Genomic DNA, 19,593 nt, shown 5'->3' with positions numbered 1-19,593 from the left:
ATTCGTTTCGATTTCAAATAATTTATATATGATAAATATTAATAATAATTTTTTTTTTAATTTAATTAAATATGATCGGAATCCGGTCGACGTTTAGTCTTATCATAGGCTTATTCGCAAAGAGGCTACCACATCCTGCACCACTTTATCCTGCTGAGGATACTAACGACAACGGTACTAAATTACGCAACTCAACAAAGCATGGCAAGTCAAGCCTTTTAAAACAAATGATCATCCCAATTCAATTCATAAAATATATAGCACTCACACTTGACGACGGTTATAGTACTTCCACTGGATCAACCCTGCAAACCCATCTGCAGCATTGAATAACCCTACATCTATGCACCGTACTTTTTGCATATAAATTCTGTAACCGCTCGGACTGGAATGATAATCGCCAGGACCGGATCACCGAAGGATCAATATATTGACTGCAAAATATTTTTAAATCCAGCAATCAACTTCTTAAATTTGTGTCATTATTCCCTATTACCTATCTACATAGCTCAATATCACATTCTTTTCTTCGAGGTTCTCAACTTGAATATTTGAGTGACAAAATTAGTCCTTTTAATATTAATCCCTAGTTATGCAAGGGATTTACATATCGAAATAAGCAATATATTTACCAAAAACGAAATAGCAATATATGGATCACATACATATGTGTATAGGCTACACGAAACATACCGGTGTTAAAATTTTTGGGTGATTCCAAAAACAAAAATTGCAGAATTATCCTAAATGAAACAAAGAGATAGCTTGGTGTCATAAACCTAAAATTCTATTCCTTTAGGATAACTTAGCACGGCACAAGAAAGTTCAATGGTAGTCCTTCCAAGCTCTCTAAAAATTTATAAGCCTGCTCAGTAAAATTGGGTTGGGCTTAGGTTCATTTTCAATAGGCCCACCCTGGGTTTATTGTGCTTGTGCACCTTTAAGTACTGATAATATCCCTCTGCCACAAAAAACTGGTGGGAAAAGGATGAAGGCGAACTGGAGGAGATAAATACAGAATATTATCAACATACCCCATTAACATTAAGGAAATTAGATCACAACTTATATATGAAGGTCTCGTGATGCAATAGCTGTGATTCTTATAATATTGATCTAGGCTAGTCACCCTCACTTTGTGAAGTCTGCAGTGATAATGGCGGCAAGAGGGTAGATGAGGACTCCAAAGGCTCATGAACCACTGAGTTAGATGAAATAGATACAGGGTTGCCCTCCAATTGCAGCATAACGCTCCCAAGAATCTCGGTTAATGTTTTCTTGAACTCGGCTTCATCCACAATCTTCCCATCGTCTGCATTTACCATCTTGAAGGCCTCATTCACAACAGCATCAACCTGAAACAGTAATCAGATTGTTATAACCTTGAAATGTTACAGATTGATGCACTTGTTAAACCGTACTATCAAGTATGGATCCAAAATCCAAGGATGTTATCATATATTCAGAAAATGCTCTGAAAACAGATCACTTTGGAAGAACAAAATATAAAAATATAAAAATATAAAAGAAATATAAAAGAAATATATAGGAATTCTAAAGAGATGGTTAGCACCTGACTTTCTTGAAAGAAAAGAAAAATCTATTGCTGAATGATTGTAAATTATCTAACAAGTCTATAAATAAAACATAGAGGGATGTTTCTTCTAAAGAGAGGAACCAATACATATTAAAGATACACATAGATGATAGATGACCTTCAAGTATGACTTGATACATACAAGAAACGGAGACCCAGCAACGTAGCTCAAATATATCATGTGCTGGAATGCAGGTATGATTAATAACTTTTGCAAGCATCATGAACGAGAATTGGACATTCAGTTGTTGCCATATGGAAATAACTGTTTTCAGCTTCAAAGGACTTTTAAAAAAAAAGTTGTCGTAGATTTTTTTCACCATTCCTCTACATAAAAATATATTTTTTGATTTTACCACACCAATACAATTGATATCATTGATTTTTATATTGACTTGCTTGGAGAGCATCAAAATATATATAAATTTCGGTTTCTAGACATTTGTTGTAATAAGATCATGTTCGGTGATTTGGAACTTCAGCTTGAATGGACTACGGTTGATTTTAAAATCATCAACTCCTTTTACAGAGAGTTATTGAAGTGTGTAAACCGGTTCTAAAAATATATATGCACTATTTGTGCATTTTAACCTACTACGAACTTCAATTTAACTTTTTTTTCTAATAGTAGGAGCATCACAAATTAGAATAATCTGAGTCAAACACTTGGGAAACAGCTCAAGGTTAAAACCTCCTACCAGATGGATGAAAGGTGCAATCTTTGGGCTATATCTAGTTTGCGCAGTTTAACTTCTTTGAAGTCTGTTTTTGTTAGTCTTCAATATGGTAGGCCAGAACGGATTGCTTTTTCAGCTGTTTTTTAGAATTTCTCTATCATGTTCTCAAGCTCCCAACAAATCGTGAACAGGAGAATTAATTCGAAACTATTTAAACATGTAGGTTACCTGATCAACGGCACCATAGGGAGGTAAATCTGCAGAGGAAGCCATCCTATCTAGTGCAACCCGAAGATAGTCCTTTGGTGTTTTCTGATGCTGATCCTTCGGTAGGTCTCTCCACACCAAATCCAACAACTGTAATGACCCAAAATGTAATGTTTAATGAAGACTTAATTTTTTTCCTTTCGAGCAAAATTAGTATTCCAGGAAAGAAAGAAGTTGAGAGATGATTGCTTCCACCTCTGTCAAGAAATGATGTGGAAATTTTCTAAGTCACATACACATAAAATTGTTTAGTAGTTCTCAAGATGATCAATTAGTTGTAATACATGGTCAACCGAGTTTCTTTTCTCATCTCTTTAATCATCAGAAAATGAAAATTTAGAGTTGCAATTGGATTTGTAATGTCATGTTTTAGTCTGCTTCTTCAAAGTATATTGTTCATGCATGAAGTATTGACTCGCCATTGTTATTTGATCCACAAGTCCTTAGACCAAATGGCACTACTTTGTGGTCTAAAAATGTCAAACTAAAGCCAAACCAAAGTTCAGTTATTGCACTATGAAGATTATGAGGTGACTATAGTTATGTAATGAAACCCAAACCCACACCCCCCCCCCCAACCCCAAAAAAAAAAGGTGGAAAAACTATACTACTTGCAGTAATCAAGGTTCCATGCAATTTTGTACTGATAATGTCTAGGACCTTAATGATGCATGCACACAGTGAAATAAATTGTTAAACAAGAAGGTTTCTATCATGATGATTGTATCTCTAATTGATTCCGCATCATGTATGATGACCACAAACCATTTTCACTAAGCACATAATAAGGCAAAGGACAGGAATTGATGACACCTAATGTGTGCTAAGGTTTGCTCTCCACCTCCCTCCTTGGTTAAGAGAGTGAGAGGGAGTCCTTGTATGACTCAGAAAAATCAGGCACAACCTTTGTCAGGTTTGGTCTTCTTGGTTTTCGACCCTACAGAAACAAATCAAATCTGAGATGGCACATTCCATCACATTAAAGAATGGCTTTAAAACTAATTAAAAATGAAGTTATTATGGAATGCACACTTTGGAAAACCTTTCAAAATTCCTAACAAATTATACCTACAAGGAGCTGTACTAATATTTGGTGAATGCTGATAACGTTAGAGTAACCACAAGAACATCTAGCCCACATCATACAAAACAATCTTTTGACATGTGAGTCCCTTGTATTGACATACAAGCCCCACCCAGGTGCAACATTGAATGTCTATTCCATATGTTCTTAGCAGTTCTGTGGTTTCATCTTCACTAAAGGGATAAACTAAACGATAGCTTGTTTATTGTGTCCATAACTCCATATATAAGAAATTTCATGTAAGAAAGCAAAAGGGATGCATTCTGCAACAACTCCCATTAAAAAAAGCATTTGAAAACCCACATTTCCTTAAGGAACAAAAATTTACAAAATAGCAACCATTTTCTATAGGGCCCATTTTAACTCATGCATGCTGTCTCCATGGATATCTCCCAAATGTGCAATCAAGGGAGATCTGGATTGCACAATTTCTCCCAAAAAAAGAAATTCTCAAAACAAAAAAAGAAGGAAAAGATGTTAGAACCTTTTTAAAAGGTGATTACTGCCATTCCTGTTTTCTTTGGATTATGCAATCCCTGCATCTGCAGTTGCACCTTTCTCCCCCCCACCTCTAGACCTCTATTCAAGTTTGGCGCATACATGTAAGCATCCAAACAAGCCAACCAACATATTGGAAATGACAAACAAGCACATCTCCATAACAACTTCTATTACAAAAGCATGGAAAACATTTTAAAGGCGAATTTAATTATTAAACAATTAAAAGCATAATGTTGATATTAAAACCTACCTTATCCAATTCAAATTTGTTCGATAATAGTCTCTTGATGCCACTCCCATCAAAGGTGTTTTCACTATGGGCAACAATGACAGGGTGCTCTTGGAGGCATTGGATGATGTTGTTCAAAAGCTTTTTAAATTCTTCAAAGAAGGTATCTTGAGAAGCAGGTTGTTCAAGCCGATCAGCAGGAAGTGATTGCAAAGCAGGTTCCACGATGTTACTCATGACCTATTAGAATAAACCGACATGGCTCGTTATGGAAATACAAAATTGTATAATCATGGTAGGAGCTTCTAAGTTTTACGGATTTGTAGCTCGCTAGTAGATTGTAGATTTCAGCATAAGCACATGCTCCACTACCAGGATATGTGGTTTAGATGCTACTCATAAACTGACTGCATGTGCTTAGCAGACTGTGATAAAATTGAGGAAAAAGTGTGAATATAAAAACTTGTTGTCATAGTATATCCAAGACATGATAGCATATAAGATATAAAATCAACTCCTCTCAGTTACCCAAGAGTCAGAAGCTGGTGGCATGCCATGCTCAACCGTGAGTTGTTGAAGACCCACTGTCAAGCACTTGCGGAGCGACTCATTTGCTGACTCCATCTGTGAGAATATGGAAAGTGCCTCTGGTTCAAATTTTGGGCTCTCAACAAACTCCTTCACATCTTCCCCATCAATTCTCAAGATGATGATTGGGTCCCTTTTAAGCCCAGCTGCCATGCCCAACAAAATATCAGAAAGTACCTCCTTAAACTCAGACTTGCTCACTTGTTCTTGCTTTCCATGCGTGAACTCATTCAAAACCTTCAGACAACAGTGTAGGAACATCATTATTTGGCATATAAATGTATAAAATATATAAGTAAAATGAATTATATTGTTTCATTTTCACTCATTCCCGATTGAGCTAAATTGCAGATAACAGACAATGCAGACTCAGAGTTATAAGAAACCGTTTTAAAAGATAAATTCCGAGGTGATCACCATGTTAAATCAGCAAAATCAGTATTGACCAAATGGTGTTATTTGATGGTGAATGTAGGAGCACTGCTTGATCATCTCAACCATATGGTAAAGAGCATCTTATATTGATCCTACAATAGGTCTGGTGGTGATGGAGATTTCCTATCATGCTGACAGTTACTCCTTAAGTTAAAGATATTCTTCAAACATATTTCCTTGGAGATGATCTCATTATTATGGTGCTAGCTAGTTAGGTGCTTAGTTCATTTCCGAAATGCAAATCAAATTTGATCTACAGAATTATTTTCTTAAGATGATTTTTAAAGCTCACGGTTCATTGGTGCTTTCATTACAAGTTTCACAATGTGAGACACTGGACTAATTAAAAGAAAACATCTTGCAGCAGACGATTTCTGTGCTCTTAGTAGGGCAGCAAAAATAGGTGTTAAATCATTGCTATCTGGTGATTAGAAGACATGTCAAGCCTCACCAGATGATGGAGATTAAATGGAAAACTTCACAAACGACTGTTACCGCCTCAAACCATGGCCCTCTTAAAAGCTAGTTAGCCTTCCTATAGATATTAATAGCTTGCCTATTTGCAGGCTGTGACAGGAGGCCAATGATGTCACTAAAGAAAACTACTATTCGACTTAACACATGCCATGCACATGAGACAGCATCACCTTATCTCAATGTTTGGCTTTTCCCAACAGCTTCCCTTCCCCTTTTCAGTCACATAAGACAATGGAATATCCGCATGGGATGTATGATGCCATGGGGGTCGATTCCATTATATAACAGTAACTTTTATGATTCCAAATCCCCCAGGCCTCATTAGCCCGATCGGGGGGCACTGTTGCAGAGTGCTGTATAAGCCATATATTGACACGGCAGCATATCTGCTGCACTGGCATAGTATCTAGAAAGCCTTCCGAATACTCTTTATGGTTTGCAGCATATGACAACCGTGTTCTATTATCATGTAATGCAATGTTCCAAAACCCCAACAAATTTGCAATTAATTGAATTAAAGCAGCTTAAGAAGTCTAAAGTCCACCTTGACAGAGACCAACGCTTTGCAAACATGGTAATCCTACCACACCCTTAAATACAGGGCCAGGTTGTATCTTTCATGCGAAAGAATGACTGATCTTTTTTCATGATGTTGACCATTGGATTGCAAACCGCACATATCACAAAGCAGTTCGAACACCTCCATTTGTCCACCTTCATGAATCTGGAAGTGACATTGTGTGATTCAACAGTGGATTCAGCAAAGTGAAATCCGTCTTTCGCGCGAAAGATACAATCCCTGCCCCTTAAATACACCGAGCTTCAAACATCTAAGCAGTGCACAATATGAAGTGAACCTCACAATGCTCAATGCAAATTTATAATCTGCATTTTTGCATGGGAAACTAACCAATAACTGTATTAGACAGAAAATAAACCAATTCAGTTGCAGGTCTCGATTCAACTCTCACCTGTATTCCAATATAAGACCAATGCATCTAAGATTAACCAATTACTAAATTTACATCAGCTTTTGTTTTGAAAAGTCAATAAATTTTTAGGGCAACCCCTCCCCCAACCACCCCCCCCCCCAAAAACCCCACCCCTGCCAAAGAAAAAAAAAAAAGAAAGAAAAAAAAATACTGCAACTGAAGATGTTACCAAATTGTTATCATGCTTTCATTCCACGCATTTATCACTTATTTCTTTATATTGTTTCTCGATATTTTGTCAATTGAAAAGTATTTTTGTTCATGTTTTGCACATTGTTCTGTTGACCAACTTCTCCTATGGTGGCGACTCATATAATCCTATACCATAGCATGTCACAGGACAACTTCATATTTTACTGTCAAAGAAAGTTCATACAGATGTTCATCAAAAGAAAAAAGAAAACATCAGCCAAGGATCAGATAGATCATTTCAGCATTTATCTTAACCTTGTATCACATAGTGTATAGTTAATATAACATCAGGTCACCGTTGTGGATAACAAACATAGTACAAGGTAATCAGGGTGGTGTATGGTCGCGCAAAGACCAATCTACCTAAAAGTTTAACATAATGCTAACCCAGGTTGTACACTGGTAGGTAGGAGGTGAAGAACGGAGAGGCGTACTCGTAATTTACTTGTCTTGGTGAAATAGGCAAAGACAGACAAAGAGGTACAAGGACAACATAAATATTTTCTAAGTTAGTCAAAAAATCACAAATTTTCCACAAAATTCAATTGGAAGAACATCAACTAATTGTTCTCGCACGATCAAATTATTTACGAATTATTTAACATTATCGAATGTCACAAATTGTTCATGAACATCTCGACTTGTTTATCAAGTAGATGTGGCGGTGGAGAAGGCGGGTACCTCAGAGTAGATGTGATCGGAGTCCGGCGAGCTGCCCTGGGCCGGGAGGCCGAGGGCCACGCCGATGTCGGCGACGGCGGGCTGGAGCTCCTTGACGGAGAGCTTGCCGTCGTGGTTGACGTCCAGCTCCTGGAACTTGTGCTCGACGAAGGTGGTGAAAGCCTCTTTGTTCTCCACCAACTCCCTTATCTCCGTCCCGTCCAGCACCACCCTCTTCTCCTCCTCCCCTCCCTTCTTCCCCTTCTCCCCGCTCTCTTTCCTCCCCAACCAACTCGCCATCTCCCCACTCCCTCCCCAACTCTATTTATGATGCAGCGGGTGTGAGTCCTGTGATCTCCTTGTGACCTCCCCCCTTTTTGCTTTCCTTTCTCTCTTCCCCTGCCTTTTTATCTCTCCTCTCTTTCTCTCCACTGTCTTCCTGCGTCTGGGCTTTTGGGTGATGTGAAGAAAGAAGGGGGTGGGGATTTGTGGAGAGGGAGGGAAAAGAGACAACCGCCATCGGCCACCCACGAGATCCGGGTTGGAACACGTGGTGCTGGGCGGCTTTAAATTGGATCTTTTTCTGCTCTTGTTTTGTTAGCTCTCTCTTCTTTCAAACGTGTGACGGGAGGCGAATTAAGCGCCTACCCGCTCCCGTCCCTTGTCGTCATCCACAGCCATCTCCGTCGGTGGTGCGAGAGAAAAAGATTTTTTCTTGCTTATGAGCACGTGACTGCAACGACCGCGGACGGACAGGCCGCTTTGGCTAAGATCAGCCGATGCAATGCAGCCGAGCTAGGTCCAGCCGGTGAGCTAAGTCCCAAACTCGATTTAACTCAAAGTATTCGGATTCATATGGCCGACTATAATATTTTAAATTTTAGCTCGATTAGATTAAAAAAATCAAAACCGGCTCGATTCAATTTTAATTTTAATTTAAATTTTAATTCGAACTCGAATTTAAACATTAGTCTAATATAATATATATTTATAAATAAAAATAATATTATAAAAAATATATAAATTTAAGTAAATTCTCAAACTTTCAAACCAAGTAAATTATCATTCGGCTTTGATTGAAAAAATTATTCAAATAACTTGGGCTCCATAGCTTAGATCCCAGTTGAGCTTGAGCAGCCCAACCCATTTGAACCTTTCGTCAGTGCTTAGAGTCACAAATATTTCTAGCCTTCACTATTCTACATGTAAACTTCTTTTGTCTTGCGTATCTATAACAGCTTCAGGTTGACGCAATTAGGATGATTGGTGGTGCAATCAAATGGGGAAGTATCATTAACTTGTCATGAAAACCTTCTTGATTACACGCTGTGTTTTGAAAACAGAAATTTTGTGCATATATAATAATAATATTAATGCAGCATAGATCCGAGATTTCTATATCGATTCGATTGTTGAGTCGCAGTAACTTGTCGTGTCGGGATAAGCATCCGATGAAACTGGCAGACTGTGACAATTGTCCACGTCACGTCGAGTTCATGGAAACATGTCATGGCATGTATACAGGAAAGGGCAGGTGCCAGATGATAGAGGCCACTGTTCTGGATACATGTAGCATGTGGTTTGATGGTCAAAAGGCAGGTATTAGGGACTGGATTATTCGAGATATGAGATCCTTTCTTGTGGATTTAAGCTAGACTCTGGCCAGGAACCTAAAGCTTGTCCAGATCTTGACATTGAGCTCCAACTGGTCAAAGACAACTTGTCATCAATCACTTTAGCGATATGAGCCATATTTGACAGTGATTGCGAATAGGCTTCACAGGCATTTGAACCTAAATCTTTAAAAAGGTGACCGATGCGTCTTAAATTCTTCATCTGGGAGATTTTTTGCTCGGCTGATATTGTGTGGATGGCATGAATTATGCTGCTTGTAAGAATATATGTATGTATATGTATGTATGCATGTGCGCATGCACTCACATATATATCGAAATACTATGCCATATCTAGGATTTAAAACCTATCCTTTGAAGGCTTTAAAATCATCGCACACCCAATGGTGATTTTTCTATCTCTCGAACAACTAGTTTTTTGAAAATTGATCCTTCGCCCCACCAAATCAACATAGTCTGCTAAGTAAGCAGACACTTCGAAATTCCAATTTAGCATCTATAAATACTAATGAATAAATTGTTTTATTGGAAACCTATACTCTTGTTCATATGGATCGAGGTAATACATATATACACACACATACATACATATACATATACATATATATATATATATATTTTCCTAGTTACATCATCTCTTTCAATATTTCTTTAGTTACCGGATTTGATATTTTGCTTCCTTTCACATTATGTATAGATTAACAATCTATGCCGCACTCTTTTTCTTCTACACTTGGACACGTCTCTTGCACCAACCTTCATCGTATGATTCATTCCTGAATTAAAAGAAGAGTGACGCAACATGTCTCTCCTTGATCCATTTTTGCCCTCCTTAAGTATTTCTCAGCATATTTGCATTTATTTCCCTAGCAAGCCTACATGTTGCATCATCTTTTTGACCTCTAACAACCAACTTGAACTTCTCTATCTTTTCTTTAAAAAAAAAAAAAAAATCCTCTTAATCCTTTCCCCTATGTTTCTACATCTCACCGCTTCTCCTCTGTAACACAAACACACATTACAATTTTCACGGATCCTAAGTTTAATGGAGTGCCCCAACATGTCTCTGCCTATCTCTCTCTCTCTTCAAATCTCTTGTTGTACTTGTTTATTTATCTCACTTTTTTAAGCTAGGTTGTGTTTCAAAAGTCTAGTAATAACTAGTGAAGATCTTCTAAACTTAATATACATACATACAAACATCCATCCGTCCCAATGCATTAGGCCCTATCTAAAATCATGTGTGCTTTTGGGACCAAAGGAAATGTTTGTCCACTGTAGTTCCACGCAAGAGGCAAGAACCATGTCAGCAATGATTTAAAACATACGTTCTTTTAGACCAGGCATTTTATACTATGTTTGAAATGTGCTTACAGTTTTTACCCAAAAAAATAAATAAAGTGCTTACGATTTAAATGATACAAAATCGTCTGGGTAAAATAAAACTTCAATTGTCTACTCTAAGAGGAAATTTTATTTATCATCAGAATTGGATTTTGAATCAAAATTGGAATGGTTATAAATCCATCAGTATATTTAATTTGTGATCGAGATCGGAGCCGGAGTGGAATTTGAATCTTAGAGAAAAGTATAGATTGATTTTTGAGATATTGGGGTATTCTTATTCTCCTATAAAATTAAAATAAGTATGAAACTTTTCCAAATCAAATAGCTAAAATGAGATTCGCTCGTTTTCATTTCTATTCTAGGTCCAACTATCTCCAACCAAATATATCCGTACTATATTTTATAGCTTTAACTTGTTTTAGATAGTCCATATATTTTTTAAAAATAATTAGACCAAACTTGCCATTAAAATATAATAGTTGCTAGGTGCATGGTACGAATACATGCCTAATTAAAATCATATGCAAAGTTGAAGATGTCCGCTAAACCCACGTGATGCACATATTTTCTCCACATGCATGGATTTCTCACACACACAACACCTAGTGTGGCCCATCTTGCAGTTTATGCAGCCCACCTCAAAGGAGCCTATCAACGTAGTAAAGTCATACAGCCCATGAACAAGGGAAACCGAAGCATACTGTATAAAGTACACTTCTAGAATTTATTTAAACCATTTCGTTATACACAAATATATACTATTCACATGTTATACAACGAACAAGGTTATATCCACTCCCAATTAAAGTACGGAGGCATATGGCAACATGACCCTTGGAACCATAGATTCAAATTAATAAGAAGTTGCCCAAAGTAATGATCAATTTTAGAAGCTGCCTCACTGCAAATGGAACAAAAACTAATGAGAGTTTATATTGATGGTGAGGTTGCATGGAAATCTCATTGTTGACACGCCGGCTCAGTATTAAATTAAATGGTGGCCTCCTGACACCTAATTCATGCCAAATGCTGGAATTTATGTCTCTAGCAAAATATGATTCCATAAATTAGTAGAAACATGACTAAAAATGAATGGTTAAAATCTCCATAGCTTTATCAAGTATATATTTTTTAATCAATACATGCATCTTTTATTTCCCACTATTCGAGAGAGGAGATGGTGTAGTCCATAAGTATCAGTACATTGTGAGGTATATAACTAATCATAAAATTCTTAATTTAAATTAAAGATTTAGAACCATCTATTCTATCCGGGGGTCTTGCCTACCTTCATATATAAAAAATTTGAAATATCCATTGTATGCCTTGCACATACCCGTTACTACACAGAAAATTATTTTTTTATACTTTTATTTACGTAAGATATCTGTGCTTAAAGGAATAGTCGGATAGAAAGAACGTCTACCTAATAAAAAGAGATGTAGTCTTAATTTTTTTCATATCAACATAAAAATAAAAATCCCCAAGAACTTCCATTACAATGCGATCTATTAGTCACAAACATAATAGGAAGATCAATTCTTTCACTCAACCGGTTATATTTTCGTTCACGTGCATTGCACGTACTGGCACTGATATTCCAAGCCGACCTCGTGCAGGTGTGCCTCTCCACGTGCCCAGTTCCAGTTCTAGAGCGTTGCGTTTACAAGGCAAACCGTTACTTTTCATTTTCAAGTATGAACCATGGCCCTTTTTATTATCTCCTTTTTTGTCTCTATAGGGTGTACCGATAAGAAATAAATGCCGCCGAGGATCACTCGACCGCAACCCACCAGACCTCCAGCGTTACCTCCGAGGCGGCCAAAGGGCGGGCCGAGCGGATTCGAACTCACCGCATCCCCCCGTCCCCTCCCTTCCCGCTGTTTCGCGACGTACACAATACCAAAACCAAACAAAACAAAATTGCTCCTCGCCCGATAGCAGCACCAACCGGCATCACCTATATGTGGCTCGAGACGATTAGTGCTTTGTACTATAATTCACATTGAGTCGGTGAAATCCACCAATATCTTCTTGGCACATGGCATAGTTTTGTTGAGGTCTTGTGTTGGGGGACTCCTAGCATCCCCGGAAATGAAAACCCATTTCCCGTGTGCGTTGGTTTCGCTGCTCTCCCCCGCCCCCCCCAGCTCTCTTGAGTTGCCCATAAATCCCCCCGCATAAAATGTCTCCTCAAAAACAAAATCAAGCGCGCATCGCACTCATCAATCATCAAGAAATAAAAATAAAACCAAATTCTCGTCCCCGTCTAATTTTCCCTCTCTCTTCCCGTCCCTTTTTTTCCCTCTCTCTCCCTTCAAAACCCTACCTTCCGGCCTCCTCCTCCCTTCTCTCTCCTTCGCCATGTCCGGGGTCGAGGGCTCCAGCCTCCAGCCAGCCGAGCTCCGGCTGCCGTCGCCCCACCAACGAGCGCCCCAGATCCTCCGCCCCGCCGCCCACCGCCACTTCCCCTTCTCCCCCGCACCCAGGCCCTCCTCTCCCACCCCCGGCCTTGATCCCCACGCCCTCCCCTGCCGATCGCTCGGACCCGCCGACAAGGACCGGATCGCCGACGTGAGTGCCGCCATGCTCGTTTTGCACTTGGTTTCTTAGGCGTTGTCTGTTCTTGATTTTTTTTTTTTTGTCTTTCTTCTATTTTCTTCCGGTCTTTCATGATCATCTGGATGTTTCTCCCTTTTACTTATTCTTTGATCTTATTCGGTTTTATCTCGATTCAAGGTGATATGGGTTTTGATTTTCTTTGATTTTTTCATCTTGCCATGATGTTCTTGGAATTGTTTTCTTGATGATGATGATATATTACTTTTTAATGTCATGTGGCTTTATAGTTTACGGAATTGGTTATGTGACCCAAGATTATATATCATCTGTGAAGAGAGGGAAAGTATTAAGTCTTTGATGAGTCTAGTGGTACAGCATTAGAGGTCTAGGAAAAAATAGAAGGCCTTTTGAACAAAATAGAAATTGTCTGTGAGTTTTCATCTAAATTCTTGTTTGGGTTATGGGTATTGTTCTGGGCGATGGAAGGGATTTTTGATATATGCTATGGTTTTCTAGTTTACATCATCTCAAATTCTAGCAGCAAAATGCATCAGAATGTTGAATTTCATGCTTTGTATATGTTTATGAATTAGAGCATCCTAGGTTGCTTTGGATTTTTTTTTGGGGTAACGTAGGCTGGTTTGGGTTATGGAGGAGTTTTGACGAGTATATTGACAAGGTTATGGTGCTAGACCCTTAGACAAATGTCACACCGTGCAAGCAAAAAGTCCTAGATTGTAAGTGTAGCTGCTGAGGTTATGTAGATTGTAGACGGAGGTGATAGGTGGTGGTCTTTGGTGATTGTGTATGTTGTCCCCCACGAGGTTGTTTTGAAACTTTAATCCACAATTGACTGTAGACTGAAATTACTTGACCTCTTTTTCAGCAATTCTCTGCCTTAAACTTTGATGCATTATTGATAAAAGGAAGACAAATTTACTATCACAATCTATTGGGAATTTGCCAAGCATACACTTTCAATGAAATTTTGATTCTCACGTGTATGGAAGGTGTGCTAGAATATCAGATGGAGGGAGAATCTGCAAAGGTGAATGCAAGTATTGTGTAACAATAGACTAACTTTAAGCACTATATGGGAATCACAAGATCGAGTGACATAATATGATAGGATTTTCAGATTTCACATGTCTAAACTAATGACATTGGGTTCTTGGTTATGATTCTTTTCTGTGTGATTTGTGGACTTGCAACAGTGTATGTGCTGACTTTCTAAATTGGTTGCTAGCAACCTGATTTTGCCATGGTTGTATGCCTTCTATTTGCTTGATGCTTGTTGCTGTAATCAAGGATCATCCATTGCACCATATGATACTTTTCCATGTGATTTGTGGACTTGCAACAGCGTATGTGCTGACTTTCTAAATTGGTTGCTAGCAACCTGATTTTGCCATCGTTGCATGCCTTCTATTTGCTTGTTGTCTATTGCTGTAATCTAGGATCATCCATCACATTTCAATCTTCACATCTCGATTTCACTCGAGCATGTGCAATGGAAGATATTTAGTTCAAGAGATATTACACCTTTGGTTGAGATTGTAGTGTGTTTGCCAAATGTCCACATGGACATAGGTCAGTGCAATATGCTTAAATAGAGTTTCACATGGAAATTGTGGAATAACCATAAAAAGAGATGTTTAATAAATGCTCTTGCATATAATTTATGTGGAGTGTCCACAATAATGTTCCTGAAATGTTTTTTTTCTCTAGGTGATGCTTAACTTGATTCTCCCAAGTAACTCTTTTAAGACTGCCTTTATTAAAGTGTTTATTGTCTGTTTTTGAATGCTGAAAGATTGGCACAAATATTACTTGGTTGCATCAGTTTATGCAGAAGGGATTTGTGGTGGTTGCAAAATGAGTTGCAAGTGATATATTTGGAAACCTTAAAAATCGAAGATCAAAATTGTGGCTGTCAACAGCCCTCCATTGCCCTTGGTTTTGGTATCATAAATGGGAACACCATTAAGTATGTTCATTCTTCATATATAATGGCAATCCAAATTATGCTCTGTTTGCAAATTAACTTTGGATGCTTATATATGTTATAGTATGACCATCTTTTGTCTTTGGGAGATTCAGTTAGTTACTTATGGGTGCCTAAGTCAGGATTTAGATATTTTCAAGTGATTTGACATCCTTCATGACACATCCTTTTGCTTACTTGAGGAATGTAAAAGTTGATAAATTATACGAATTAAAATTATATTTTTGTCCTTGATATTTTGTAAGACATGAAAAATTGACTGGACATGATCATGTTAATCTGTTATGTTGATTCATTCATGAGCGGTTGCAATGGAAGTTATACAAGTCTGCCTTGTGAGATTACTAATAGAGTTAAGAAATTAATTATTGTAAAGCCTTTTCAAATATGTGCCTAATTACATGATGGGAGATAAGGGTCTGTTAATATCTGCTTGTTTAGGCTATATAGGAACATTTCATTAAATCGAGACATTTGGGAAGCTGGAGATGAGTTAAAATGTCTTTGTGCATCTAATGCATAATTTTGTCTTATGGTAAAGAGGAAAGAATGTGAAATGGCTGCATGACATATTGCCAGTAAGTTCAGAGCCAACATTAGTCATGGTGTCTATTATAAGGCTTTTGACTTAACTATTTTCTACCAAAAAAAATGATGGGTGGTTTGTTTGGATTATATTATTATAAGACGGTAGTATTGTTTTGGATTTTGGATCAGAGATGTGTTTTGAAATTGTATGTTATGTAAAGATAGTATGAAAATTGATCTAGGTGAGATCATTCATCATCAATTTGATTAGTGGAATCCTTTAGTGTTTTAAAAGAATAAATCCATGAGCAAAGGTAGAAGGGATGTGTGTTCCATGCTTTGAAGACCTTTAACAACATTCTTTGAAACCTAATAGTCTCAAATTAGTCCTTAGCAACAAGATAAAAATAATAGCCCTTGATTTGCCGAAGCTTCAACTTAGATTTCTTTTTCTTAAATTTTAAAAATTGTTTGACTTTGAACACTTATTTAACCTCTATGATTGATTACCATTGACTGGTCAACTTAGTCTGTGTCTGCATATTTTGAAATATGAATATACAAATTTTCTAAAAATGTTTTTATTTTTTTAAGGTTGAAGTGTTTGAAACTTCGGAGACCTCAACAACTGGCATCTGTGCCAAGTGTGTAGATAATGCAATGATGAATATGAGAAAAATGCAACACGTTTTGCTAGAAAGGTCTGACATTTCCATCATTTGGTTGTCCAACTTTGAAACAGTTGTGCAGTCAAATGTAATAAGTTCAAATATGATCTCTTTTAATAGGATTCTGAAGAAATCATGTCAATTGCCAACATTATGGCTGACATAAGTAGGAGACTTCTGTTTCTACAATTTCTAGTTCTGTCCATTTGTCTCACTTCTTTAGTGTTCAGAATTTTGGGACTCCAGAAATCCTGAACACTGAAGTATCAAGTTTTGCCACCAGAGATAGACAATCATTTAAAAGCATTTTTTTAGTAAAGCCAATTTATCTTTGTTGCAGATGAGATATCATGATGTTTTGTTTTCAGATTCATTTTGTCATTGGTCATAATTTGGATGGAAGGATTCTAAGTTTTGCACATCTTTTAGTATAGATATGTTTGGATCCTTGCCTCTTGTTTTGGCCATGCAGGTGCTCTGGCTATTTAGCTTCACCTTGTTTTTAATCCATTGTTGCTTGTTTTCTTGAGACACATTGCTCTTTGAGTTTGCATTCCTGCTTACCTCTATAATGAATAAAAAATTTACCAGCGGTCATCTTACAATGTCAACCACAGAGAGATGCACAAGTGTGCAAGTGTATTTTTTTTCCCCTTCATCAGTGATGTTAACTTCTGTGTCCTTCTTTTTGGGAATCCAGCATCAATTATTTGTTATGAATATGTGTTTCATTTTTTTCTTTGCAGGTAAAAAAACAAACAAATGGAACAGAAATAGACAAAGTTGAAAGTGGTGAAGGGGCCGTTGGACAAGGGCAGAAGGAGGAAACTGGCTCTCTTATACTTCCAACTGAGTCAGCAACAGGTGCTAAGCGTCCAAGAAAACCAAAGCCCTCAAAACAGAAAAAAACAGTGCAGCAGCAGGTTCTTGGAGCAGCTGAAGGTGATCCCTCTGGAACCTATGGTCATTGCACTACATGCTTCCATATCCCATATCAGTTCCAGATATGATGTGCTGTTGTCTATAGCTTATTTGTTTGAAATGGCATTTAGCTTTAGTTATGCTTACCTATCAGGATTAAAGAGAAATAAAAAGGATGTTTTTGTGCTCTTACAAAATAAAACATGATAATGATTGGTGATGCTACATTTTTGCAGGTAACCTTTCTAATATTTTAAACACTAGCAGCTGCCGCTATGACAGTTCTTTAGGTAAAGTTTACATTGAGATAATTATGAGGATAATTGTATGAGATGCTTTTGTTATTACTTTCTTGTGAAGCACTCTTGGATGTTGAATAAGGGTTAATATGACTTGACAGGTTTGTTGACAAAGAAATTCATCAGTCTGCTTCAGCGAGCTGATGATGGGACTCTTGATTTGAACAGAGCAGCAGAAATTTTGGATGTATGACTCTTGTGATGCTTCATATATATTGTCTTACACTTGTTGAAGTTTCACAATTTTTAACTTTCTCGTGCCAAGAATGAGCTGTTCTTGAGTTTTCTAGAGATTCTTTTTGATTACTTTGCCAGGTCCAAAAGAGGAGGATTTATGACATAACAAATGTTCTTGAAGGAGTAGGGTTGATTGAAAAAACACTGAAGAATAGGATACGTTGGAAGTACTCACTAGAATCCTTTTCTCTTTTGCCCCCTTCATTAGTTAAAGTGATTTACTAACAAAAGCCATTTGCAAAAAAGGGGAATTGATATGTCAAGGCCCAAGGAGCTGGATGATCAAATTACTGCTTTCAAGGTACTCATTTAATGTCAAGGACGGATAATATGCCATTATCTTGGTGCATCTTAATGTTGGAAAGACTTCCTCGTAGCTGTATTTCTAATTCATTTTGTTCTATCAGATGTTAAAATATGTCTTTTAGCAGTTTCTTTAATGGACGTATGGTGAGTTGCACCTTTAGTTAATCTGTGCATGCCATTATAGTATATCTCTGAAATGGTCCTTTCTTTGACATATGTATTTGTTTTACTTTTTATTTTTGGATGTTATTAAGGATGATTGAGTTAATCCCTTGTGCTCAAATTGGGCTTTGCTAAATGCCACCCACCCCTCAGCCTTTTTATCTAGGGCCTTTTAGGTTTTTTCCTTCAAGTACCTCACCTTCTTCCTTTTAGAAAAATTACCTTGCCAAACTAGTGCGTCCTCTAGATTTTTCTCCAATAAACCCATGAGGCTTCTGAAGTTTGTTCTCATAAGAAAACCTGCTCAGGATTCAAGACAACTATGTTTGAAAGTATAGTGTTATAGGAGGTCATGCAATAGCAATACCATGGGAACCTTACATATTATGGGCTACCTTGACTTTTAAAATTCGGCCAATTTAGAAATGGGATACCTTTTTTGGAAAAAAAATTGCTCAATATATGCGTTGGACTCTCAAAGAAAAAGAAAAGCATTAAATGCCAAATGATTGGCATGAATTAAAGAGGCTTATGCTTGATGAGAGTAGTTAATTTATTTGGGAACATTATTAAGTTTAAATGTTTTATGTACAAAGGTAGTTAAGGTTGGAATTGTGTCTGGACTACCCCAAGGCCGATTGGACTGAGTTGTCTTAGGTTGTACTCTAGCTTGGTTCTAAGAGAGTCCAAATTGGGTTTAGGCTTGGGTTATAAAGCCCAAATGAAAATTAGGCTTGACCTAAGCCCTATCGAAGTCCAACTTAAAGCACGGCCAAACCTGGCCCCAAAACCTTAAGCCTTTTTAATATTTTATCAACCCACCTTCCATGCCACTATTGCACACTCGCCCCCCATCCCATTCTCTCTCTCTCTCTCTTCCCCCTCCCTCACCCCCTCCCTGCCGTTCTCCCTTGTCAAGTCCTCTACTCTTTTTCTCATCCCGCCTCTCTCAGTCACCCTCCCCCATAAAACCCGCTCGAAATCCCTCCTTGTCATTGTTTCCTCCTCTTAGTCGAAGCTGGAGCCACTTCCCCTCCTCTCTTTGCCCTCTAAAGATGTAGATAGTGAAGAAGGCTTGCTGCTCCTAAACCTATGTTGTTGATTTTGAACCCCCACAGCTAAGATTTGTTGTGTCGGTACCGGACCATGAATCGGTTGGCCGACCATATGGTTTAGTATGCCCACATATCGTTTCGTTCTAGGCTTAAATTGACATAATGGAGAG

General features: G+C 37.7%; 2 protein-coding genes across 5 annotated transcripts in view; one reads left to right on the top strand and one right to left on the bottom strand.

Annotated features, from left to right (window-relative positions):
- Nucleotides 1-1,022: 1,022 nt before the first annotated feature.
- On the bottom strand, nucleotides 1,023-8,223 carry LOC105044153 (uncharacterized). 3 transcript variants are annotated; one of them, XM_010921958.4, is made up of 5 exons: nucleotides 7,721-8,219; nucleotides 4,884-5,180; nucleotides 4,377-4,595; nucleotides 2,503-2,631; nucleotides 1,023-1,355 (listed from the first exon to the last, which is right to left on the bottom strand). In XM_010921958.4, the coding sequence occupies exons 1-5, from the start codon at nucleotides 7,997-7,999 to the stop codon at nucleotides 1,122-1,124; spliced, it is 1,158 nt and encodes a 385-aa protein (XP_010920260.1). In that variant the 5' UTR covers nucleotides 8,000-8,219; the 3' UTR covers nucleotides 1,023-1,121. The 3 variants fall into 3 exon arrangements, with proteins under 3 accessions (XP_010920260.1, XP_010920261.1, XP_010920262.1); XM_010921959.4 differs by lacking the exon at nucleotides 2,503-2,631 and having other exon boundaries at nucleotides 7,721-8,223; XM_010921960.4 differs by lacking the exon at nucleotides 4,377-4,595 and having other exon boundaries at nucleotides 7,721-8,223.
- Nucleotides 8,224-12,816: 4,593 nt separating this feature from the next.
- LOC105044154 (transcription factor E2FB) overlaps nucleotides 12,817-19,593 on the top strand; it is a 22,023-nt gene continuing 15,246 nt past the window's right edge. Inside the window, exons 1-6 of one of the 2 annotated variants that reach the window (XM_010921961.4) lie at nucleotides 12,817-13,254; nucleotides 17,190-17,385; nucleotides 17,601-17,654; nucleotides 17,765-17,850; nucleotides 17,979-18,067; nucleotides 18,147-18,201. In XM_010921961.4, the coding sequence (XP_010920263.1) occupies nucleotides 13,045-13,254; nucleotides 17,190-17,385; nucleotides 17,601-17,654; nucleotides 17,765-17,850; nucleotides 17,979-18,067; nucleotides 18,147-18,201 (690 nt within the window). In that variant the 5' untranslated portion in view covers nucleotides 12,817-13,044. The remainder of the gene's footprint in view (nucleotides 13,255-17,189; nucleotides 17,386-17,600; nucleotides 17,655-17,764; nucleotides 17,851-17,978; nucleotides 18,068-18,146; nucleotides 18,202-19,593) is intronic. The other variant, XM_010921962.4, reaches the window with a different exon arrangement.

The sequence above is a fragment of the Elaeis guineensis genome, chromosome 4 (genome assembly GCF_000442705.2).
Source record: "Elaeis guineensis isolate ETL-2024a chromosome 4, EG11, whole genome shotgun sequence".
NCBI classification, from domain to species: Eukaryota; Viridiplantae; Streptophyta; class Magnoliopsida; order Arecales; family Arecaceae; genus Elaeis; species Elaeis guineensis.
This window is presented reverse-complemented; position numbering and strand designations above follow the sequence as displayed.